Here is a 27,223-nt window from a genome sequence, read left to right on the forward strand (position 1 = left end):
CAGCAGACAGCCATTTTATAAAGTAAGAGAACCTGCCTTATGTTGTTAACTAATGTTAATTATGTGTTATGAGTTATGGTGTTGTTTTAGTATAAATACGTTAATTTACGGACCAAGGAATGCATGAAACATTTTCCATTAGACTTAATGGTAATTATATTTTTTGATATAGAATTCTATTCTCCAGGACCATAAAATCATATAAATACACATAATGTTCTTAGATCTTTATTTTAAAAATGTGGTGTACACACATAAACTCTTCCTTCTCTCCCCTTCCCTCTCCCTCTTCTCATCTGACCTGGAGGCATTTGCTCCTACATTCTTTTCCATGGAATGCCATCCAGCATGGTATAGTTTTACTGAGGTTTATTCATTCTCTTACTGATGGTCATTCACATTGTTTTTGTCTTTATCAAAAAATACAATATACATTGATAAACATATAATCTTAAATACTGGCACTTTATTTTTTCTTAGGGATAGATTCCCAGGAGTGAGACTCCTGGATTGAAGGGTATGTGTATTCTTAATGTTAGAAGAGTTACACTTTACACATTTCTAACAGTAGTGTATGAGATGAATCTTTTCCCCTGCTTCCTTGCTTGGTAGTAGACAAGATGACAATTTAGAAAGACAAAGACTTACTGGACATAGATGTTCTGGTAAATCTGTTCAGGTCACTCATATTCATATATAGTCACAGCACATCAATGACATTCAGAAGCAAGGAAGAAAAAAGGCCAGTTATAGTTGCCAGTGACAAATCTAGTGTGTGATTTATGACTGATCAGGAGAGAAACTTGGGAATCTGAAATCAATACTTTGCCTCTGAGTTATGCAAAAAGCTTTTTTTAGGTTTTAAACATATGGAGAGATAGCTGAAAAGTCTAACTTGTAACCTTTAATGTGTGAACCTTTAAAGGAAAGGCTTAACTTGTACTCAAGTTCCAAAGGGAGATGCTTCTGGTTGATGACCGTGAAACTCAGGGAGTGGAAATGCCTCCTTTACACAGAATGGGGCAAAAATGCATTTCTAAAGTGGGTTGTGCACATGGACACTTAAAAAAGCATTAAGACATATACTGACAGTTTCTTAAATTTTTTCTCTAAAGTCTCTAAAATGTAACATTTGTGAACCACATACATATTCTACTTTTTGTAAGACAATTTGTAAAATATTAAGAGAAATAGGGAAACACACAAATAAAAGTACAAGTAATTTCTGGGTTATACAATGTTAAAAGACATGCATTTGTATGTAAACACCCCACTGCAAAGTAACTGCGCACTAGAGATGGGGCGCACTCTTCAGCTGTGGTGCCTATGGAGAGACGGCCCACAGTGGTCTGTCTCTAGATCTCCTCTTAATTCTCTCTCACGTACATATTTATATAAATAATGCTTCTAGCAACCCCAGAAACAAGTTAAAACTTCAACCTTGTCTTCTGTTTATTGAAGAGGCAGCTGAATAATGTTGGTTGGACCGACTCTCTATGCCAACGAGCAATAGGAGAAAACATATGCAACATGCCACTGAAACTCTGTTACCTATTTCCTGTGGAATGCATACTGGCTTGGAAAGGTACTGAAAAACACATGTTTAGCATGGAAAATCTTATTCATGTCCCAATTATAAGAGGACAAGGATTTCAAACTCCCAATGAGAGTGTTAAATTTACATGTGTGGATCTAAGATAGGATCACACACAACCACTAAATTCCTAAGGTACTGATCCTTAATGCTGCTGCTCAGAATATTTCATTCTTGAGTAATTCACTGTAATACAACTAAGCATGTCTATTTACAATTGGATATATGCTGATATATATTCCTTAGTTGGGCATCATATCTGACTTTGGGTATAACATTGTTCTTAGGGGACCCTGTTTTTACGTGTTTTTTGATTTGGTAGATTGTATCTCACTGTGAACTTGTACGTTCCGTCAGTACCTTTGTGCAGTTTTTCCCCAACGGGAAGGGTTAGGGTGGAAGGGTTTCCCACAGTTCCAGCTGGCTGCAGTCTCAGGGCTTTTCCCTCATGTGAACTCTCTGATGGACACTGAGTCGGGACTTCCTGCTGAAGGCCTTCCCACATTCCGAACACTCATATGGTTTCTCTCCTGTATGGATTCGCAAATGCAATCTAAGGGTTGACCTCTGGCTGAATGTTTTGCCACATTCAGTACATTCGTAGGGTTTTTCTCCCGTATGAGTTCTCATATGTATAATGAGTTGTGAGTTCTGGATAAAGGACTTTCCACATTCACTGCACTCGTAGCGTTTCTCCCCCGTGTGAATTTTCTGATGTATGATGAGGTTTGATTTCTTAAAGAAGGTTTTTGCACATTCGTTACACTCATAGGGTCGTTCTCCTGTATGAATTCTCTGGTGTGTAGTAAGTTCAAATTTCTGGGCAAATGTCTTGCCGCAATCACTGCATTCATAGGGCTTCTTCTCCATGTGTGCTCTCTGGTGTACAATGAGGTTTGACTGGTGCGTGAAAGCTTTTCCGCATTCAATACATTCAAAGGGTTTCTCCCCTGTATGAATTCTTTGATGTTTGATGAGGTTTGCCTTATGGGAGAAAGTTTTCTTACACACATTACATTCATAAGGTTTCTCTCCAGTGTGTATTCTCTTGTGACTAATGAGCAGTGACTTAAAGGAGAAAGCCTTGTCACAGTAATTACAAATAAAAGGTTGGACCAAATTTCTTATTTTCTGATGTTTAAAAATGGATTCTTTAAAGACTTTCCCACTTTTATTATATTCAGAGTATTCTAATCCATTATGGGTTTTCTCTTGCTTCAGATAGAGGAGTGCTTTTCCAAATCCATTACACTCATCAGCTCTCTTTCTTATATAGCTTCTATTATTATTAAGTAAGTCTGAATTAGATTTCAAAGTTTTTTCATATAAGTCATATTTATAGGGTACTTGCCTTAAAGAAACAAAATCTGTGCTCAGATTAAATGTTTTTCCAAAGAGATTCCCTCTTTCCTCAATTGGGGTTTGGTTTTTAAAAATGATAAATGGTCTCGCCTGCTCATCTGGGTTGCTGTGGTCCCTCTCCATCTGGTCGTCAGCCTTCCACACCTCTAGGAAAGAGCACACAAAATACGATCTGTCAGCCCCTTCCCTATAATGTTAGAGAATGTGAAATCTCCACAAATGTTCCATCGGGGGGCTGCCTCTTTAGGTAGGATTTGGTCTTCCAGTATTAAAAAGTCTCCAATGCATGGGCAGCCTGGGTGGCTCAACACTGCTGTCGGGCTCCTTGCAGGGAGCGTGCTTCTCCTTCTGCCTATGTCTCTGCCTCTCTCTCTGTGTCTTTCATGAATAAATAAATAAAATCTTTTTTTTTAAGTCTCTAATGGAAATTTTGCCTAATTCTTAAACTTTGAAAAAGAAATGGAAACTGACAATGGACACAAGTAGCATTGCCAGATTACAAAATGACCCTAAAAGGTGAAATAAAAACAAAAGGCAGCAAACATGATGTGGGAAGGAGATTCAAAATTATCCTTAAGGACACCAAACAGCACGGATCAAGAAAATAAGGAGTTGGGGCAGCCCGGGTGGCTCAGCGGTTTAGTGTCGCCTTCAGCCCAGGGTGTGATCCTGGAGACCCGGGATTAAGTCCCACATTGGGCTTCCTGCACGGAGCCTGCTTCTCCTTCTGCCTGTGTGTCTGTCTCTCTCTCTGTCTCATAAATAAATTAAAAAGTCTTAACATCTTCACCTCCTTTTCTTTAAGGGAAAAAAGCCAAGGCAGATCTGAGCTTAGCAACTACCCCTCAAGCTCTGAATTATTGTGGTCTGCTCCTCTCTGCCACACAACTTCCTAAAGCCAACACTTCTCACAGGTCTGCAGAGCTGATCCTATTGCAAAGATCCAAATCTCTAAAGTCTGACTTTTGCAAATGGATGTTAAGACCCAGAACTATTTTGTGGGAAACAGAAAATTAATCAAGGGTCCAAGAGCCTTTTGACAGAAACATTTTACTACTTTTTTCTACTACAATATTTTTCTAATATGTTCCATTTCTTTTTAAACCAATCTTGTCCCTGCTTTTATTTGAAGGAAATTTACCCAACCCTTGACCTTTAAAACCTTTATTTTCATCTATGTGTTCCTGATTATTCCTGACTCTTGTGATCTTGCTGCCATTTGTGTTTAGGACAATATCACCCCACACTAAAAAAAAAAAAAAAAAGTGTCTGTGTGTATAATCTGTATTTTCCTTAAGGTTGTTAAGCCAATTTCATGACCTAAAATATCAAAGTCACCATTCTGGCAAGCAGAGAATACAAATGAAAGAGCACAACTAATCACAAAGGCTTAAGACAGGTAGACAAATGCCAAGTATGAAAGGAAAAATGTAAGACTGATACTTTAGGGGGATGATTCTGAGACCTGAGGAATATAGGTCATCCAGTTTGGCCATCTCTGAAGGTTTGGAGATCTGAAAAATTGATTCTTAAAAAATATTTTAGGGGTACCTAGGTGGCTCAGTCAGTTAAGCATCTGCCTTCAGCTCAGGTCATGGTCCTGGGATCGCGCCCCATATTGGGCTCCTTGCTCAGCAGGGAGTCTACTCCTTCCTCTACCCCTCCCCGCTGCTTGCACTCTCGTGAGTGGGTACGCTCTCTCAAATAGATAAAATCTTTAAAAAAAAATTTGAAATATTTCAACCCATTCATAATCCCTAGGCTATCACTTCCATTGGCTTCTGATTCTCCTTCCCTCTTTCACCATCTTCCCTAGAAAGTTGTGAACTTGCAATTCTTAATATGCTATCTATACCTCTTCCTGATGCTTGAAAATTACATCTGGTTTGATAATATCAGAGAACTTGCTACTGGAACATAGCTTCTAACTGCTTTGACTTCTGAAATCCCTAAAATAAAGAGTGCAGACTCTCAAGTTCTTCCTTATCACTCAGCTTTAACAACTGAAGCTCGAGGCCAGAACTACTTTGTAATTCAGAAGCTCAGAATTTTTGGTTAATGCAGAAAGTACATAAATCATAGGCAAACACTGAACTACACCCGAAAGCTGTCCTTACCCACTGACAGTAAGTTGCTATAATTCTCCAGCATCACATCCATGTACAGGATCCTCTGTGAGGGGTCCAGTTGCTCCCATTCCTCCTGAGTGAAGTCCACAGTCACATCCGTGAATGAAACAGATCCCTGAAATGGCATATTGCTATTCATTCTGAAATGATCAACATTTGGTGATGTAGAAAGGATATGTGAAAACTTATTCTTACCTTGTTATAAAACATTCACTCACCATGAAAATTTATATAGAATACCAGTTATACATCTTCAAGGTTTCATGTTTCCAAAAATATTTTTTATAATAGTTAAAGCATTTATTTAGATTCCCCTATACCTCTGGCACTATCATAGCTGGCAAGCATCTAAGATTATAAAACAGTGTTCTCTGAAAATGTATATATGGAGATTAATACATAAATATGCAGTATTTAGTGTTACCAGGGCAGAGATGGTGCTCTGGTGTTTTTGTGGTATCAAACCAGACAGTATTAAAGAGTCAATTAAAGCTTTGAATATTTAAAGGCAAAATATGAACTTCTAATTATAAGACAAAATGTCAGGCATAAACAGAACTCTACCATATCCAAGTGATAAAAATGATAGGCAGAAATAAAAAAGTGGACCTATATCAAGCTAAAAGGAAACCATCAATATAAGGAAAAGGCAACCTACTGAATGGAATACTTGCAAATCATCTGATAAGGGGTTAACATCCAAAATCTACAAAGAACTCACAGCTCAACAGCAAAATAATCCAATTAAAAAATGGGTAGATCTGAACAGACATTTTTCCAAAGAAGACCTATATATGGCCAACATGAGAAGATTGCTCAACCCATCACTAATCGATTACCTCATACCTGTTAGAATGGCTCTTATCAAAAAGATAAGAAATGTTGGCAAGGATGTGGAGAAAAGGGAACCCTTGTGGACTGTTGGTGGAAAGGTAAACTGGTATAGCCACTAAGGAATACAGTATGAAGCCACCTCAAAAAACAGAACTATCACATAATCCAGCAATTCCACTTCTGGTATTTATCCAAAGAAAACAAAAACACTAACTTAAAAAGATCTATGCACTCCCATATTCGCTGCAGCCTTATTTATGATAGCCAAGATATGGAAACAACCTAAGTGTCCAATGATGAATGGAAAAGGAAATGTGGCAAACACACACAATGGACTATTACTCAGGTAAAAAAAGAAAATTTGTGGTCACTTGTGACAACATGGACGGATCTTGAGGCTATCATGCTAAGCGAAATAAATCAGAGAAAGACAAATACTGTATCATCTCACCTATATGTGGAATCTAGAATAACCCCAAAATAACCAAGCTCATGAATACAGAGAACAGACTGGTTGCCAGAGTGGAGGGTGGGAAGTGGGCAAAATGGGGGAAGAGGGTTTGTTAAAAAGATACAAACGTCCAATTATAAGCAAAGATGTGGTGATGTAATGTGCAGCACAGTGACTACAATTAACAATACAGTACTGCATATTTGAAAGTTGCTAAACTCTCATCACAAGGAAAAAAAACTGTAACGTGTATAGTAATGGATGTGTTTTTTTTTTTTAAATTTTTATTTATTTATGATAGTCACACAGAGAGAGAGAGAGAGAGAGAGGCAGAGACACAGGCAGAGGGAGAAGCAGGCTCCATGCACCGGGAGCCTGAAGTGGGATTCGATCCTGGGTCTCCAGGATCGCGCCCTGGGCCAAAGGCAGGCGCCAAACCGCTGCGCCACCCAGGGATCCCAGTAATGGATGTTTATCAGAATGTGGTGATCATTTAGCAATATATATCGAGTCATTACACTGCACATATGAAACTAATAATCCTACGTCATTATACCTCAAAAAATTTTTAAAAAATGTTCACACTCACATTTTACATTAAGAACCCAAAGCTGGAAAAACGAATGTTTATCAATAATAGATTAATATCCTATAGTATATTAAAACAACTGAGTCCTATAAAGCAATGGAAATGAACTAATTCCAGCTACACAGGGAGGATTTCACAAAAGCTTCAAGAATCCTGGCTAACTTTTTTTCTTGGCCTGAATGGTGGCTACATGGATTTTATTCATCTACATCCACTTGACCAAATGATAGATACAATAAGAACTTTTGTATGGCTGCCAGACCAACAAGGAGGATAAACCTGTGGCACATTACTTTGACTCAAATAAATTAACTTTGACTACAATAATTTAGAAATGACTCCAACATCAAATGTGAAACTATTTTGTTTTTTTTTTCTCAGTGTTATTCTTCCATACTCTATACAAACAACTCAAAAAATTGTTGGATGAAACATAATTATGATCCAAGAGCACTAAAAGTGATATAAAGCATGACTGACTTGAAAGACTTTTGTCAAGACAGTATATTTTCCATCTGGAATGAATTTGGTGTTCTGGGTAGAAAGCCTATGCCCTGAGTAGAGGTGTGCCTACCATATTTGACATCCAGAGCAGACTATTTTTTAATACTCCTTCCTCAACTCTTCAGACTGTTAGATCTTCCTTAACTTATGATGGGGTTACACCCTGATAAACCATGATAATTGTGAAAATAAGTTGAAAATGCATTTAGTACACCTAACCCACTAAACATTGTAGGTCTGCTTAGCCTACCTTAAATGTGCTCAGAACATTGACATTAGCGGACATTAGTGGGCAAAATCACTCAACTCTAAGCCTATTTTACAATAAAGTGTTGAATATTTCATATAATCTATTTAAATCTATACTGAAATGATAAACAGAATAGTTGTATGGTACAGAATGGTTTTAAGTCTACTGGTTGTTTACCCTCTTGATCATGTGGCTGAGTGGGAGCTGTGGTTTGCTGCCACTGCCCACCATTACAAGAATATCCTACCACATAGTGTTTGTCCAGGCAAAGTTCAAAATTCCAAGTACAGTTTCTACAGAATGTGTATTGCTTTCACAACACTGTAAAGCAAAAAAAATCATAAGTTAAACAATCTCATGCTGGGGGCTTTCTACACATCTAAACTGTTGTCTCAACTTCACTTTTGAGTACAAGAATTTTCTTTAACCTATTCACATTTTCTCTATTCTGAATCTATAATCTTTCATCTTCAGTTATGACCTTTGATTTCTTAGGCCTTTGTGATTCTTCCCAACTGTCACTGTCCATGTAAGATTCCATACCTCCAAAATCTAGATTACACTTGTCACCATCTTTAAAACCCTTGCCCTACTGACTTCTCAGCATCTCCCATTCATAACTCCTAGCCTTGGGAAAAATTTTAAGAAAACAAAGGACATAAAGGTCTGAGTATTACAAATGACCTAGTTATACTCCACAGATTTGCAAGTAGCTTAATCAGCATTATTTCATGACATCTCCTAGGATTTTTTAGCCACTTGGCATGAAAGTAGAGAATGTAGGTCGTGGGTCGTACCTGAGATTAAGGCCATGGAGGGTCAACAATCAGAGAATCAACATTTTCTCAGTAGTAAATATTTATTACTATTATCAGATCGCTTCTAAAGTTATAGTTCAAAAAACAAGATCACTAGGAAATTTCCAAGGGACTAAATTAAGTACTAGGGACACAAAAAGCAAGATCAATCTTCCCCTTATAGGCAAGCTAGAGAACCCCTCAAGTCTTTCATCTGTTTACTGTTTCCACTGCCACCCCAATTATTACAAAAGCCTCCTCTTATTTTCTGTCTCCTCTTATTCTCATCTACCTTATATTCTAAAACTAACATCATTTTTCTAAAGAGTAGCTCTAGTATATGATACCTTGAGTAGATACTGAAAACTAATAAATAACTATCTCAGTATTCAACATCATTCAAATTTCTTTTCCAACCCTCTTTCCCATGGCTCTCCTCTCTATGCAAAGATCTTTCCAGGAAGACCACATTCTAGATTACTTAGGTGTGATCCTTCCATATTTTGAGTCTCTGCTCAGTTTTAAACCCAGGGATATTTTATATCTCTTGTGGCAATTTTACCTTGCTTTCTTTTGTTAAATGTATCTTATTCCTTCCTCTTTCCCCACTAGATAATTTTTAAGATTTTATTTATTCATGAGAGACACAGAGAGAGGCAGAAACACAGGCAGACGGAGAAGCAGGTGCCCCACAAGGAGTCCTATCCTATGTGAGACTCGATCCCAGGTCCTGGGGTCATGACCTGAGCCGAAGGCAGATGCCCAACAAGTGAGCCACCCAGGCGTCCAGATAAAATTCTTTAGACTAGAAATTGTATCTTGTTCATCTTTATATTCCTGTTAGCACAAAGTACATTAGTATGTTAGGCACAAACAAATAAAATAATGCTAAACTGAATGGAGTATTCAGTTTTATTTTTCATTATTTTCTTCTTCCTGAAGAGACATGCCACATAATTCCTATAGCAACATCCTAAGTAGCCAGCCAAAATAATATAGTGTCTGTACTGTTCATACTCAGATTATGTAAAGATTTTTTTTTAAAGATTTTATTCATCTATTCATGAAAGACACAGAGAGAGAGAGAGGCAGAGACATAGGCAGAGGGAGAAGCAGGCTCCATGCAGGACCCGATCCTGGGACCTCAGGGTCACGCCCTGGGCCAAAGGCAGGCGCCAAACCACTGAGCCACCCAGAGATCCCCAGATTATGTAAAGATTTTGGTAATATTTGCTAAATCCTAATGTGTGGCTCATTTCTCTAAGATGTCATGCATGCTCCAATATGCTTGTCTCCTCATTAAAAATGCTTTTTATTCAGTTTTTTTTAAAAAGATTATTTATTTATTCATGAGAAACACACACAGAGAGAGAGAGAGGCAGAGACACAGGCAGAGAGAGAAGCAGGCTCCATGCAGGGAACCCAATGTGGGACTTGATCCCGGGTCTCCAGGATCACACCCTGGGCTGAAGGCAACACTAAACCGCTGAGCCACCTGGGCTGCCCTTTATTCAGTTTTAATCTATATGTTACTAGATCAATTCTAGCTTTATTTGTACTTGACAATTTCATTTGTATCTGGATATCAGTTTTATTAGTGGTTAAGCTTTTCAGCACCCAAGATATGATCACTCCATTCACGAAGTAAAAGTGATATCACCTCCACATTGTCAGCATAATGTACGTAGAGACATACAATGTGACTTGTCATCATCCAGGCATAAGTCATGGGTCACAAGGGCACCTGGGTGGCTCAGTGGTTGTGTCTGCCTTTGGCTCAAAGTGTGATCCTGGGATCCTGGGATTGAGTTTTTCATCCAGCTCCCCATAGGGAGTCTGCTTCTCCCTCTACCTAGGTCTCTGCCTCTCTGTGTCTCTCATGAATAAATAAATGAAATCTTAAAAAAGAAAAAAAAAGTCATAGGCCACATAACCTCTCACAAAAGAAAGGAACAGTACAGAGTAAAACTAAGCAGGAAAGAAAGAATGTTAGAAAACATATTTTTAAAATATGTAACTGGATTTAACAGCAGGTTAAACACATCTTAAAAAGATGACTTGAAAACTGGATAGGTCAGTAAGGAATGGAGACTGAAACTGAGAAAGAACAAAGGATGGGAACACATCAAAGAGACTAAAAGGCACATGGGGTAAACTAAAAAGGCATAATATGGGGCAGCCCGGGTGGCTCAGTGATTTAGCACTGCCTTCGGTCCAGGGCCTGATCCTGGAGACCCGGGATCGAGTCCCGAGTCGGGCTCCCTGCATGGAGCCTGCTTCTCTCTCTACCTGTGTCTCTGCCTCTCTCTGTCTCTCTCTCTCATGAATGAATAAATAAATAATCTTTTAAAAATTAAATAAAAAATAAAAAGGCATAGTATACTTGTAGTTGAGAGTCCCAGCACAAGAGGCAAAATGCAAGGAAACTACATGGAGACAATGGCTTAGAATTTTCCAAAACAGCTCACACATCAGACCATTAAACACCATTAACCCCAAAAAGAACAAATACAAAGAAAAACACACTTATATACACTATACAACTGATAAAAATCCCAGAGGAAAAAAGATGCACTGCCTACAAAGGCACAATAAAACTGACAGCTGACTTTTCAACAGAAACAATGTAAACCAGAAAATAACAGAATATCTTTAAAGTGCTGAAGATACTAGAAAATGAGTTGGCAAACTTTCTATAAAGGGCCAAGCAGTAAATGTTTTTGATTCTGCAGACCACATGCAGTCCCAACTATAACCAATAAAGTCTGCCATTGTATGGAGACAGCCGCCATAGGAAATATGTAAATAAATGGGCATGGCTATGTTCCAATAAAACTTGATTTATGGACACTGAAATGTGAATCTCATATAATTTTCACACCATGAAATACTATTCTTTTGATTTTTTTTTTCTAGCCATTAAAAATGTAAAAAACACTCTTAAGACTGTGGGCCATACCAAAGAAAGCAGAAGGCCATTTGGCTCACGGGCATTAGTTCAACAACCTGATTTAAAATGATGGCTACTAGGCACCTGGGTGGCTCAGTGGGTTAAGCATCTGCCTTTGGGTCAGATCATGATCTCAGGGTTTTAGGATCAAGCCCCATATCAGGCTTCTTGCTCAGTGAGGAGTCTGCTTCTCCTTCTCTTCCTCCTTCCTGATTGTGATCTCTCTCTCTCAAATAAATACAATCTTAAAAAAAATGGTAGCTACTAAATAATAAATGTCAGGTAAGTGTTAGCTATTTTTATTTACTACTATTGAATGATATGAACCATAAAGAAGACAATTAAATCTAAGAAGAGTCAGTTGGATGCAAAAAAACATCAGGGAGCAAAAAAAAAAAGTCAGCAAAATATGTTGTTAAAATAAATATATATGGGGTATGGAAAAAAGGTATTAAATAGTTAGCTGAAACTAATTTTAGGATTCCAGCAATTGTAGCAGAGGGAAAACAGGAAAATATTGTGTTTGGAAGGAAAATATAAATTGTGATTAACTTTTTAAACTTTGTTTAAAATATAAACAACAAAAGAGTAAGCTAAATCGTTAAAAGAATGGAAATAGGGGTGCCTTGATGGCTCAGCTGGTTAAGCATCCAACTCTTGGTTGGGCTCTGCATGGAGTCTGTTTAAAATTCTCTTTCTCCCTCTCCCTCTTCCCTTCTTCACTCTCTCTCTAAAATAAATATGTAAAATCTTAAAAAAAAAAATAAAAAAGAATGGAAATATATTTTGACAGACCAGTAGAGGAAGAAAAGTGCTAAAAGTGCCAAGAGAAAGAAAAGCCCGGGGATCCCTGGATGGCGCAGCGGTTTAGCGCCTCCCTTTGGCCCAGGGCGCGATCCTGGAGACCTGGGATCGAATCCCACATCGGGCTCCCGGTGAATGGAGTCTGCTTCTCCCTCTGCCTGTGTCTCTGCCTCTCTCTCTCTCTCTGTGACTATCATAAATAAATTTAAAAAAAAAAATAAAAAAAGAAAGAAAAGCCTACTTCTCTCACTCTCTCTGCTGTTCCTCCCACCTGTGTTCCCTGGCTTACTATCAAATAAATGAAATCTTAAAAAAAGAAAAGAATAAACATTTATTTATGTATTAGAGATTTTATTTATTCATGAGAGACACACAGAGAAAGAGAGAGACACACACACACACACACACACACACACACACACAGGCAGAGGGAGAAGCAGGCTCCATGCAGGGAGCCTGATGTGGGACTTGATCCTGGGTCTCCAGTATCAGGCCCTGGGCTGAAGGTGTGCTAAACCACTGAGCCACCCGGGCTGCCCCAAATAAACATTTAATAAAAGGTTAAGACCCTTAGATAATTTTTTTAAGGTTTATTTATTTTAGTGGGGGAGGGACAGAGGGAGACCAAAAGAGAAACTTAAGTAGACTCCATGCTGAATGCAGAGCCAAACAGGGAGCTCAATCTTATAATTCTGAGATCATGACTCAAGCAGAAACCAAGAGTTGGACACTTGATGCTTAACCAACTGTGTTACCCAGGTGCCCCCAGAGAGTTAAAAAAAAACAAAAAACAAAACCACATACTTTTTTACAAGAGGCAAACTTAAATAACAAAGCTTCAAAATAAAAGGCACTTAGAAAAGCTGGCACAGGAACCTCAATGATTAAAAAATTAGTGAAAACAGAATTCCAAAAATATGTATATGCCACAACTCCCAAATTCTATAAACTCTATTTAATGCATACAAAAAAATGAAAAAAAGAAAGTGGATACAACTGCACACAACTTATAATACTGGCTACCTCTAAAGTGAGGAGACAGGACGCCTGGGTGGCTCAGTGGTTCGGCACATCTGTCTTCAGCTCAGGGTGTGATCCTGGAGTACCAGGATGGAGTCCCGCATCGGGCTCCCTGCATGGAGCCTGCTTCTCCCTCTGCCTATGTCCCTGCCTCTCTCTGTGTGTGTCTCTCATGAATAAATAAAATCTTAAATTTTTTTTTTTTAAAAAGTGAGGAGACAAGCTTTAATGGTTAAGAGGATTTTAGTACTGAATAAGGTGATTTAATGCCAGGAGTGACAGCCTGCTAGGGAGATCAGAGAACCATGACTGTGAGAAAGAGAGAGAATTCAAGTATGAACTATATAACATAAAGAAAAAATACTTACATATATACACATGGTGTACACACACACACGCACACACAGAGTATGGAAGAAAATAGGCCAAGATGTTAAGTCTTGACTACTGGACACTGCAACAGATTCATAGTTATTAGAAAGAACCATATTGAAATTGATGCCATTCAACCGTTTTGATATACAAATCATGCACTTTCATACAGCTCAACATAATACAATTTTATTTGTATTTCTCTGCATTTTCACACTTTACAAAATCAAACAAAGGTGAGAAAAAATATAAACTACCATGCTGCAAACAGGAATTAAAAAACAATCAGAAAATTTTACAATACTGAATACAAAGAGGAAAGCCTACTAGTTTCAGAAGAGAACTGAAAGGTCACATTCTGGTAAGTAGAAAGGCCTTTGGACTTCATGCCTACAACACTAAAAAGCAATCACTTTGAAATTCTGAAAGAGAAAAACAATAAAACTGGACAAATATATAAAACAATTTGCAGGCACTGGAGAGCAACCATTGCAGGGCTATAATTATTGAAAGGACAGTGAATATGAGGGGAACCCTACATCCACAATGATGATAAAAGTGCTGAAAAATCAATCTTGAATTCTATATACAGCAAAAACCTCCCAAAAGGTATTTCTAAATGGTAGCACAGAGAAATAGAACCTAAGCAGCAAATGGCACTGCTGCTACATTGAAAAAATAAAAATTAGCATTTGGGTCTGCAAAGCAACTGAGATTTGGGGGCAAGGTAATGAAGATAAAGAAGACACAGAGAAGGGGCTCTAAAATTCGCCTCAGATCTTTGGCTGGTTCCTAATATGTGCAGGTAGGGCAAGTCTCTAGAAGAAATAGTAGATGGCAATAGTTTTGTTCTGGTAGATAAGTTGTTGGCAAAACAAAATTTAACATATTTTGTTATGTGTCATACTTGTGTCCAGCATATAAACAAAAATTACTAGACATATGGAACACCAAAAAAGCAGTGATAAGATAAAAAAAAAAGGGGGGGGGGGGAGAGATGAACAGTCAACAGTCTATATGCAGAGATAATCCACTGATTACAGTTACTGCATAGGACTTCTGGGGATCCCTGGGTGGCTCATCAGTTTAGCGCCTGCCTCGGCCCAGGGCATGGGCCTGGGACTCCAGGATCACATCCTGCTCCCTGTGTGGGGCCTGCTTCTCCCTCTGCCTGTGTCCCTGTCTCTCTCTCTCTCTGTGTCTCTCATGAATAAATAAATAAAATCTTAAAAAAAAAAACACAAAAAAAAACTTCAGATTAACTGTAAAGCAGTATGTAAAAGAATACAGAAAGGGGTGCCTGGCTAGCTCAGTTGGTAGAGCATGTGACTCTTGATCTTGGGGTCATGAGTTCAAGCCCCACACTGCGGGTACAGTTTACCTAATAGAAAAAAAAATACAGAGAAAAAGATGGATAATGCATATAAAAATATGGGAATACTTCAACAAAGAACTAGAATCTACAAAAAGGAAGCAGATGGACATACAGAACTGCAAAATATATTTTTTAAATAAAAAGATTATTTATTTGAGACACAGAGAGAGAGAGAGCATGCACGTGAGTTGGGGGGACAAGGCAGAGGGAGATGGAGAAGCAGACTCCCCCATGAGTAGGAAGCCCAAAGGGGGGCTGGATCCCAGGACCCTGGAATCACACTTGAGTGGAAGGCAGACACTTAACTGACTGAGCCACCCAGGCACCCCTGCAAAATCTAGTTTTTAACTAAAATTAAGAACTCACAATATAGACTTTAATAGAAGACTAGACACAGCAGAAAACAAGAATGGACTTGAAAACAAGCCAGTAGGGATCCCTGGGTGGCGCAGCGGTTTGGCACCTGCCTTTGGCCCAGGGTGCGATCCTGGAGACCCGGGATCGAATCCCACGTCGGGCTCCCGGTGCATGGAGCCTGCTTCTCCCTCTGCCTGTGTCTCTGCCTCTCTCTCTCTCTCACTGTGTGCCTATCATAAAAATAAAAAAATAATAAAATAAATAAAAAATAAATAAAGCCAATAAAAATATTTTCAAGTTAAAACAGAGAGGAAAAAAAATGGAGGAAAACCCAAAACATAAGATATGTGAGATATGCCCAAAAAGTTTAATGTACTACTGGTTAAAATATTTTTCAAAATAAAGGTAGGGACATCTGGGTAGTTCAGTCATTTAAGTGTCTGCCTTCGGCTCTGGTCATGATCCCAGGGTTCCGGTATCGAGCCACACACTGGGTTCCCTATGCAATGAGGAGTCTGCTTCTTCCTCTCCCCCCTGCTCATGCACGTACATGCTCTGTCTCTCTAATATATAAAATCTTTAAAAACAAAACAAAAGTAAAACAAGGGTGTCTGGGTGGCTCAAATGGTTGGGTGTCTGCCTTCGGCGGGGGTCATGATCTCTGGGTCCTGGGATCAAACCCCAAGTTGGGGTCCCTGCTCAGTGAGGAGTTTCCTTCTCCCTCTGCCTTTCCCCTCAACTTATGTGCTCTCTCAAATGAATAAATAAAATCTTTTTTAAAAAAGGCCAACTACGGATGCCTGGGTAGCTCAGTGGTTGGGTGGCTGATTTCGAATCAGGTTGTGATCCCAGGATCCAGGACTGGGTCCCGCATTGGGCTCCTTGTGTGGAGCCTGCTTCTCCCTCTGCCTGCATCTCTGCCTCTCTCTCTCTCTCTCTGTGTGTCTCTCATGAATAAAGAAATCTTAAAAAAAAAAAAAAAAAAAAAAGGTAAACTAAAGGGCAGCCTGGGTGGCTCAGCGGTTAAGCATACCTTCAGCCCAGAGTGTGATCCTGGAGACCCGGGATTGAGTCCCACATTGGGCTCCCTGCATGGAGCCTGCTTCTCCTTCTGCCTTGTCTCTGCCTCTCTCTGTCTCTGTGTTGTGTCTCTCATGAATAAATAAAATATTTTTTTAAAAAAAGGCAAACTAGGGGATCCCTGGGTGGCTCAGTGGTTTGGCGCCTGCCTTCAGCCCAGGGCGCGATCCTGGAGTCCCAGGATCGAGTCCCACGTCGGGCTCCCTGCATGGAGCCTGCTTCTCCCTCTGCCTGTGTCTCTGCCTCTCTCTCTCTCTATCATGAATAAATAAATAAATAAATCTTTAAAAAAAAAAGGTAAACTAAAAGCATATATAGAGATAAAAGCTTCAAGAATTCACTGCAATATCATGTATACTGTTCTTGGATCATACTGAGGTACTATAATAATAATTCAAGGTGATCAAGGTGATTAGTAAAGTATATAAGCTGTAATCCCTACAGAAACCACTTTAAAAATACACCACAAAAGCACTAATCATAAAAAGGTAGGTATGGCTGTATTTATATAACCACAGATAAAGACAGGCATTCCAAAATGATAGAAAGATAAATCCATCAGGAAAACAGAATAATAAACGCACATGCACTCAATAACACAGCTTCAAATTACATCAAGCAAAACCAGACAGAACTAGAGCAATGAATGGACACATACACATTCATACTATCTATCAAGCAAGTATCACAACAGAATGAAGACATTCTCAGAAATGCAAAGTCTAAAAAAAATCTCTCTCACATACCCTTTCTTAAGAAGATACTGGAGAATGTACTCCAATAAAACAATAGTAACCCAAATAAGACAAAGACATGGGAAGAGGCAAACAATCAATAACAGAGCTGAAGGAAATCCCTAGGAGAAGTATGAAAGAGACTGCAGGATGGCAGTGATTCTCTACTGATTCCAAACTGCTTGTCATATAGTTTAGAATAGTGTAATTCAAAAGCAAGCATCTTGAGGGCTGTCATAAACAAGATGCCTACTGTATTATACCACCTTTTTAACCTGAGGGCAGAATGCCTGGGTAAGCCTGGCTCAGATTCTTATCTGTACTCGGTTTGACTTGTTTTGAACATGTGCTGATCTAGGATGCCTTGGATCAGGTAAGGACACTCACTTCTTGTGTTCTGCTTTGATCTACTCCTGAGAGTTGGCAGTTGACCAATGAGCTAAGAAGCAAAGAATACAGAGCAACCCACTTGCTCTAATTATATTTCTACCAGAAACTCAATACCTGATCCATACTTTGACCCTGCCAGATGGCCCAATCCCATGAGCCCTATGTTTCTCATGACCTTGCCAATGACTTCTCCAAATGGGATTTTTGGAAACTCTCAGAAAAGCTGAAGCCAGACTATGACTCAGAAACTCTATTCAGCTCATCTTCTCCTAGAAGCCTTTATTTATTAACAGCAAAATTTCTAGACACAACTAGACTTATGCTTACTTGATAATTTTTGCCACACTGTTCCCCAGTAAGGCCATATCATTTCAGATTATCACTAATAACACAAGTGGTTACATCTCTTTTGCAAATACTGGCTGATGTAATTTGAAAAAAAAAAATGATTAAAAAAACCCTCAAAGAATATAAATGTAGTGATCTGAAGGGGCACCTGCATCCCAATGTTTAAAGCAGCAATGTCCACAATAGCCAAACTATGGAAAGAGCCCAGATGTCCATCAATAGATGAGCATATGAAGAAGATGTGGTAGATATATACAGTGGAATATTACTCAGCCATCAAAAAACCTGAAATTTTACCATTTGCAATGATGTGGATGGAACTAGAGGGTATTATGCTAAGTGAAATAAGTCAATCAGGAAAGACAATTCTATGATTTCACTCATACGTGAAATTTAAGAAACAAAACAGAGGATCATAGGAAAAGGGAGGAAAAAATAAGATGAAATCAGAAAGGGAGACAAACCTTAAGAGACTCCTAACTATGGGGAAAAAAACAGGGTTGTTGGAGAGAAAGTAGGTGGGGGGATGGGATAACTGGGTGATGGTCAATAAGGAGGGCATGTTATATCATGAGCAGAATGTTATATGCAACTGTTGAGTCACTGAACTCTACCTCAGTAACTGATAATACACTATATATTAATTGAATTTAAATAAAAAAATGTTAAACCCCCCCAAAACAAAAAACACCCAAGTCTTAGCCAAGGGAACATGGGTGCATAAAACAGTATCTTTAGATCTTAATGTCTGGAAGAAAAAGAAAAAACTCCACCAATCAGAAAGAAAACTATGCAAAACAAGGTAATATAAATTCCAGTTATAGTTTCTCAAAATTGAATTTTATATTGATTAGGGATCTAGATAAGTGGTAAAATCTTTAAAGAAAGGATAATAATTCACAAAAATGTTAAGATAGTGGCTAGTACTAGGAAGACTGAATCAGAGAATGGACCATAAGAACAGAGAACATTTCTTATTTTTTTAAAAATATTTTATTTATTTATTCATGGAAAGACACAGGGACAGAGAGGCAGAGACACAGGAAGAGGGAGAAGCAGACTCCATGCAGGGAGCCCAATGTGGGACTCTATCCTGAGACTCCAGGATTATGCCCTGGGCCAAAGGCAGGTGCTAAACCGCTGAGCCACCCAGGCGTCCCTTTTTTTTTTTTTTTTTTGTAAGATGTTATTTATTTGAGAGAGAGAGAGAGAGCCCGTGCGCTCACATATTGGGAGTGGGCAGACTGAGAGGGAGAAGCAGGCTCCCTGCTGAGCAGGGAGCCCAACTCTGGGCTCAATTCCAGGACCCTGGGATCATGCCCTGAGCCGAAGGCAGATGCTTAACCGACTAAAGCTACCCAGGTGCCCCAGAGAATGTTCTATTTCTCAATTTGGGTATGATACATGGGTGCCCATTTTACTATTACTCTTTAAGATATACATATTTGTTATACACATTGTTGGGTTCTTTTTAAAAAATATTTTATTTATTTATTCATGAGAAACACACAGAGAGAGGCAGAGACATAGGCAGAGGGAGAAGCAGGCTCCTTGTGGGGAGCCTGATGTGGGACTTGATCCCAGGACCCTGGGATCACGACCTGAGCCAAAGGCAGACACTCAACCACTGAGACACCCAGGTGCCTCTGTTATACACATTGTTATACTGTGTACAGAATATTACAATGCTCTAAATACCCTTCTGTATATATGCTACATTACACAATAAAAAAAATTGAGGAAACCCTATGTTCTGATATGTAAAGTCTTCAGATATGTTATTCAGTGATAAAAATATAAAATCAAGAAAATGAAAAGACAAGCCACAGATAGGGAGAAAATCTTTGCAAAATATGTAACTGATAAAGGACTGGTATCCAAAATATATAAAAGAATTCTTAAAAATCAACAATATGAAAGTAAACAGCCTGATTTAAAAATGAGCCAAAGAGACCTCACAGACACCTCATCAAATAAAATATACAGATGGCAAATAAACATATGAAAAGATGCTCAACATGTCAGAAAGGAATTGTAAGTTAGAATGATATACTGCTATGCACCTATCAGAATGGCCAAAATCTACAACACTGACAGCACCAAATGCTGACAAGTATATGGAGCAACAGGAACTCTCATTCACTGATGGTGAGAATGCAAAACGGCACAGACACTTTGAAAGACACTCTGGCAGTTTCTTACAAAACTAAACATACTCTTACCATATAATCTAGCCATTACACTCCTTAGTATTCACTCAAATTATTTTATCTCCTGCACAGGACTGTTTGTAGCAGGTATCATAACTGTCAAAACCTGGAAGCAACTATTCAATAGGTGAATAGATAAATAAATGGCGGTGTATCCATATAACAGAATATCATTTGGTGGTAAAAAGAAATGATCTATCAAGCCATGAAAAGATATATAGGAACTTCACATGCACATTTCTAAGTGGAAGAAACTAATGGTTATATACTATAGGACTCCAACTATATGACATTCTGGAGAAGGCAAAACTATGTGCACAGTAAAAAGATCAGTGGTTTCCAAGGGCTCAGGAGAGGGAGAGGAGGATGAACAGATGGAGCACAGGGGATTTTTAGGGCAGGAAACTATAGTGGTGGATACATGTTATATATTTGTCAAAATCTATAGAATGTACAATATCAAGAATAAAACATAATGTAAATACAGATTTGAGTTAAAGTGTCCATATTGGCTCATGAATTGTAACAAGTGTTCCACATCAATGCAAGATGTTAATAACATGGTTAACTGTGTGGAAGGAGTGAAGGAGTATATGGGAACTCTGTACTTTTTGCTCACATATTCTGTAAACTCAAAACTCCTCTAAAAAAACGAAGTCTTTTAATTAAAAACAAAACACATAAAACAAATCAGCATGATTAATATGCTATCTCAAATAACCTATATTTGTACTTGTATAAATATGTACATATAAACTCTGGAAAGCTACTTAAGAAAGTAATGACAGTGGTTACTTGTGGAATTTGGGGGAGAATTTAAATACATATCCAAAGATTTACTGAGTTCTCTGGCATTATGCTGATTTGATTGAAAAAATAAAATACACACAAAACCCTGTATTTACAATGAAGAATGCTATATAAAATAACCAGACACAAAGTGATAAACCCATTGTTTCTGAGAATGTCCAAAACGCCATCTATATGAAGATCCATAAAATTTATTCAGACCTAATACCAGAGAACCAAGGAGATGATACTCATAATCAATTCAAGGCAATTAACTTGGTTTGCTTTTTGGCTTCTGGTATTGATCATTCTTATTATGTTTTCCTTGAGTTTCAGTCATCTATGCCTTTCTATTTCATTTTCTGGGTCTTTATAAACTTCCTCAGATGCACTGAAAAATAAAGTTGGGAAAAACAATCAACTCACCTGGGATTTGTTCATTTTTTGCAGTTTTTAGGGGAAGGCTGAGAACTATGAAAGCAGAACTGGAAGAGAAAAAAAAGGAAGATATTTTTATTAATGATCTGACCTGCCTGGGAACCCCTACAATGACTTTTTTACAGATCCTTACACATCATTTAGGAAAACACCATCTACTGGGATAGTCCCTTGCCTTTTCAGAAGAGACAAAGAGAGGGCACCTGGTGGCTCAGTTAGCTGAGCAGCCAACTCTTGATTTTGGCTCAGATCATGATCTCAGAGTCTTGGGATTGAGCCCTGCATTGGGCTCCTTTTTATAAAGATTTATTTATCTATTTTAGAGCAAAAGAGAGGATGAGCCAGAAGTACAGAGGGAGAGAGAATCTCAAGCAGACTACACACGGAGCACAGAGCCTGATGCAGGGCCCAATCCCATGATCCTGCAATCACAACCTGAGCCAAAATCAAAAGTTGGACACTTAATCGCCTTAGCCATCCAGTTACCCCTAAATAAATCTTTTTTGAAAAAAAGAAGGGACAGGAAGGATTATACGGGCAGCACTCACCTTCCATCAAACATTATGAGACACCAGAAAAGGCAAGACTAAAACAATCTACTATCAAGAGACAAAACAACCAACACAAGCTTCAATGGATGAAATTATCAGACAAGGAATTTAAAACAAAACAACTATGACTCGTATTTTAAAAGCTTTAATGGAAAAGATGGACAACATGAATAAACAAATGGGAAATTTGAAAAGAGAAAGAAATCAAACAGAAAAGACAGCACAGTAACAGAGTTGAAAGAATACCTTCAACAGGTTCAATAGTGGACTCAGAGGAAATTTTCAGTAATTCTGAAGACAAGTCAAAAGAAATTACCAAAAATGAAACACAAAGTAGAATGAAAATAAATAAACAGAATCCAAAGGCCATAGTACAATATCAAACAGCCTAACAAACATGTTGTTGGAATCCCAAAAGTAAAAGAGAGAATGGGACAGAAGTAGTATCTGAAGACGGGATGCCTGGGTGGCTCAGTGGTTGTGTGTCTGCCTTCTGCTCAGGTTGTGATCTCAGGGTCCTGGGATCGAGTCCTGTGTCCGGCTCCCTGTGGGGAAGCGGTTTCTCCCTCTGCCTATGTCTCTGCCTCTCTCTGTGTCTCTCACGAATAAATGAATAAAATCTTAAAATATCTGAAGACATACTGACCGAGAATTTTCCAAAAATAAGGAATGATATCAAACTATAGGTCCAAGAAGCTCAAATAATTTATTCAAACAGGATAAACACCAAACCAAACCATATGCAACACATCATATTCAAACCATTGAAAACTGAGGTTAAATGTAAAGTCTTAAAAGAAGCCAGAAAATTGACACATTATATAGAGGATCAAGATGAAGAGTCATAGCCAATTTCTCATTAGAAATTATACAAGCCAGAAGATAATGCAGTGACATCTTTAAAGTACTTAAAAAAGGGAGAGGGGCAACTATCAACTAATTCAGTATTCTATACCCAACAAATATATCTTTCAAAAACTGAAACAAAATCCAGAATTCATTACCAGTAGACTTGTACTACAAGAAATACTTAAAGTAGTTCTTCAGGTTGAAGGAATATGATACCAGACAAAAACCTGGATCTACATAAAGAAATAAAGATCTCTGGGAATGGTTAAAATAACGATGACTCTAAAGGAAAGTTTTTCTTACTTTTAATCACTCTAAAAAGATAACTGATTTGTCAAAAAATAGCAAAGTTTTATAGGCTTACGGCATATGTAAAAGTAAAATACGTGAAAATAGCACAAAAGATGGGATGATGAAATTAGAAATATACTATTGTAATGATCTTATATTACACATAAAATGATATAATATTACTTAAAGGTCCACTGTGATTAACCCCAGCTGTATATTGTAAACCCTACAGCAACCACAAAAAAATTTTTTTATAAGAGGTATAAATGATAAACCAATACTGGAGATAAAAAATGAAATCAGGGGCAGCCCCAGTGGCTCAGCGGTTTAGCACCACCTTCAGCCCAGGGCCTGATCCTGGAGACCCAGGATCGAGTCCCACGTTGGGCTCCCTGCATGACCTTGCTTCTCCCTCTGCCTGTGTCTCTGCCTCTCTCTCTCTCATGAAAAAATAAATAAAATCTTTAAAAAATGAAAGCATAAAAGTACCGACTAATCCAAAATAGTCAGAAAACAAAGAAAATAGGAATGAAGACCAAATAGAACAAGTAGGAAAACCAGCAAGATGGCAGATTTTTTTTTTTTTAAGATTTTATTTATTTATTCATAGACACAGAGAGAGAGGCAGAGACACAGGCAGAGGAAGAAGCAGGCTCCATGCCGGGAGCCCGACGCGGGACCCCATTCCAGGTCTCCAGGATCACACCCCAGGCTGCAGGTGGCGCCAAACCACTGCGCTACCGTGGCTGCCCAAGATGGCAGATTTTAATCAAACCACACTGATAGTTGGTATAAATACACCAAGTAAATGATAGAGGTCATCAAATTGAGGAGGGGGGGGGGAAAGCAAGGCCAAACTATTTATAAGCAGTTTGAAACATAAAAACAGCTAGTTCAAGAGTAAAAGGGTGGGGGCGCCTGGGTGGCTCAGTCAGTCAAGTATATCTTACTTTTGGCTCAGGTCATGATCTCAGGGTCTCAAGATCAAGCCCTCCATGGGGCTCCATGCTCAGTCCCTCTCCTTCTGCTCCTCTCCCTACCTCTTTCTCTCTCCCTCCGTTTCTCTAAATGAATAAAATCTTCTTTTAAAAAGTAAAAGGATGAAAAAGATATGATTTGTAGACACTTTCAAAAGAATACTAGAGTGATTATATTAATAGCAAACAAAGCAGACTTCAAAATATTATCAGCTAGTGATATTACATAATGTCACTGTGATAGAGAACACCTGATAAATGTGTCAAATGAGGGATCCCTGGGTGGTGCAGCGGTTTGGCGCCTGCCTTTGGCCCAGGGCATGATCCTGGAGACCCGGGATCGAATCCCACGTCGGGCTCCGGGTGCATGGAGCCTGCTTCTCCTTCTGCCTATGTCTCTGCCTCTCTCTCTGTCTCTCTCTGTGTGACTATCATAAATAAATAAAAATTAAAAAAAAAAATGTGTCAAATGACCAGGAGACATAACAATCCTAAATGTGGGCTGGGTGGCTCAGTGGTTGAGCGGCTGCCTTTGGCTCAGGTCATGATCCCGGGCTCCTGGGATGGAATCCCACATCAGGTTCCCCACAAGGAGCCTGCTTCTCCCTCTGCCTATGTCTCTGCCTCTCTCTCTGTGTTTCTTGTGAATAAATAAAATCTTTAAAAATACAAACAAAAAAACCCAAACAATCCTAAATGTATATGTACCTAACAAAAGAACTTCAAAATACAAGAAGTAAAAATTGATAGAACTAAAAGAGAAAAAATAGATAAATCCACAATAATGGTTGGAGACTTCACTACTCTTTTCTCAGTGAGCAACAGAACAGGTAGACAGAAAACCAGTAAGGATATAGAAGAACTGAACCACCCTATCAACCACTCTAACCCATTTCATACTTATAGAAGAGCCCACCAACAGCACAAGTCATTAAAGTACATATTAAAAATTCCTAAGATAGATCATATTTTTGGCCAGAAAACAAACCTGAAGTTTGAAAGAACTGAAATTTGTAACACAGTATATTCTTTGACCTAAATAGAATTAAACTAGAAATCAATTAAGAAATGGAAATTCCTTCCTTCCAAATATTTGGAAATTAAACAGACTTCTAAATAACCAAGGGGGTGAAAAGTCACAAAGAAAGCTTCAAAAAGCATAGGACTGAATTCATGGAAATGAAAGCACAACATATCAAACGTGGAGGGATATAGCAAAGTAGTAATACAGCATTAAACTATTAACTATATTAACTGTAACTATAAACGTTGCATTAAACTATATCAGAAAAGAAGATTTTAATCAATGACCTCAGCTTCCACCTTGAGAAATCAGAAAAAGTTAAACCCAAAGCAAGCATAAGGAAGGAAATAATAAAGCATAGAAATCAATAAAACTCAAGACAGAAAAACAACAGAGGGATTCCTGGGTGGCGCAGCGGTTTGGCGCCTGCCTTTGGCCCAGGGCCCGATCCTGGAGACCCGGAATCGAATCCCACGTCGGGCTTCCGGTGCATGGAGCCTGCTTCTCCCTCTGCCTGTGTCTCTGCCTCTCTCTCTCTGTGTGACTATCATAAATAAATAAAAATTAAAAAAAAAAAAGAAAAGAAAAACAACAGAGAAATTCAATAAAACCAAAAGTTATTTGAAAAGATCAATAATACTGAAAAACCTCCAGTCAAACTGACCAAAAGGAAGGAAAAAAAAAATGGAGACCAATTATTAATATCAAAAATGATGGAAGAGTCACTACTACAGATGCTATAGATATTAAAGAGTTATTCTTTAATAAAAATAACCATCAGCCACACTAATTAAAGAGGCAAAAAAAAAGGGGGGGGGGGAGAAATCCCAAATATACAAAATAAGAACAGTAGAAAATATCAACAAAAAACGAGAAAAAATATGAAATGGGAAAATGATTACATCTTAAATAGAAATAAAATACATATGAATAAAGTCGAGAAAAATGATAAACTTCTGAAAATAAGATTATAAAGTGCTGTTAAGGGGGACAAAACAAAACAGGACCTGAACACTGGTAAGGCCTACAGTAAGACCCAACATCATAAAGGCGTCCACTGCCCCATATTAAATGCAGCTATTAATAGGATCATAAAAATATAGAATTTTTTTTAAAACTATAACTGATTCTAAAGTACCAGTGGGAAATCATAAGTCAACTTGCAAAATCTCAAAAAGTGGTGAAGGCTTCTGGACGTCATAAAAAAGGAAGAGTAAAAAAAAAATTTAAAAAAAATTTTAAAAAAGGAAGAGTGAACTAACTATAGAGAAATTCAAAACGCCTGCAGGGCAAAACTACCCGGGAGTGAAATCAAAAGGCACGTGGAAAAACATGTGCCATTCGCACAAAGTGGCTGGCCGCGTGCTGTCGGGTACTGCGCCCATCTGAGCCTCGGTTCTTCTACAGCTGCGACTGAGATGCTAGCGGCGTCACAGGCGAGGTGTAAGGATTAGACGAAGACCTGGCTGAAGAGGGTTTTGCAAGGAGGTCAGCGCCGTCACTTGGCACGCCGTGTGCGTCAGGTAACTTGCCGGGGCTCTCACTGCGCGCAGCACCTGGCGAGGCTCGCGGACGCCACGCGCGGCTTCCGGGCGCCGCCAGGTGTGTCCGGCCCCGGCCCCGCCCCGCCCCGCCCCCGCCCGCGGCCGGGCCCCGCGCCCTCGGGGCCTGGTCACGCGCGCGCCCGCTCGGGCTTCCGGACTCGCTCCCGCGCGGCAGGAGACCCCGGCGGCCGTTCGGCGGCGCTTCTCCTGACAAAGGGAGGAAGGCGAGCCCTCGCCGCCGCCCTCCCTCGCCGCCGCCGTCTCCGCCCCCGCACGTCCGGCCAGGCTGGCCCCGCCAGCCCCGCGCCGAGGACAGCGCCGGGCGGCCCCCGACGCCGCCCCGAGGGTCACCGCCGCCTGCGAGCAGCCGAAGTTTGGGCTCCCACCCCGCGCAGACAGGAGCCCATCCCTCATCTCCTTCCCCTCGGCCCCCAGGCCCCGCGGAGCTGCGTGGCGGGCCCCCTCATACCTGGAGGGGCACAGCCTCCACTTGTGGCTCAGTGCCAGGCCGGGTCACGGCGCGTGTCGGTGAAGACGCGCGGAGACCGGGGCCCTGTCACCCACTCGCGGCAGGAGGTGGGGGAAGGGCAGCCACCGGCGCGCTCGCAGC

At 39.4% G+C, this 27,223-nt stretch overlaps 1 protein-coding gene across 6 annotated transcripts; it reads right to left on the reverse strand.

Annotated features, from left to right (window-relative positions):
* Positions 1-212: 212 nt before the first annotated feature.
* On the reverse strand, positions 213-27,223 carry ZFP1 (ZFP1 zinc finger protein). 6 transcript variants are annotated; one of them, XM_035716072.2, is made up of 5 exons: positions 27,083-27,223; positions 21,366-21,424; positions 15,499-15,618; positions 5,074-5,200; positions 213-3,102 (listed from the first exon to the last, which is right to left on the reverse strand). In XM_035716072.2, the coding sequence occupies exons 2-5, from the start codon at positions 21,378-21,380 to the stop codon at positions 2,027-2,029; spliced, it is 1,338 nt and encodes a 445-aa protein (XP_035571965.1). In that variant the 5' UTR covers positions 21,381-21,424; positions 27,083-27,223; the 3' UTR covers positions 213-2,026. The 6 variants fall into 6 exon arrangements, with proteins under 6 accessions (XP_035571965.1, XP_048965568.1, XP_025282626.1 ...); XM_049109611.1 differs by lacking the exon at positions 27,083-27,223 and adding an exon at positions 26,532-26,607; XM_025426841.3 differs by lacking the exon at positions 15,499-15,618.

The sequence above is a fragment of the Canis lupus genome, chromosome 5 (genome assembly GCF_003254725.2).
Source record: "Canis lupus dingo isolate Sandy chromosome 5, ASM325472v2, whole genome shotgun sequence".
Taxonomy (NCBI): domain Eukaryota; kingdom Metazoa; phylum Chordata; class Mammalia; order Carnivora; family Canidae; genus Canis; species Canis lupus.

What these genes read in the sequence shown, in the direction of transcription:
- ZFP1 (XM_035716072.2), bottom strand. An exon ending in GATCGCACCCTGGGCCAAAG is followed by an intron (nt 5,201 to 15,498) that starts GCAGGTGCCAAA and finishes ATGCCATTTCAG; the next exon opens with GGATCTGTTTCATTCACGGA. An exon ending in TAGCAACTTACTGTCAGTGG is followed by an intron (nt 3,103 to 5,073) that starts GTAAGGACAGCT and finishes GCTCTTTCCTAG; the next exon opens with AGGTGTGGAAGGCTGACGAC.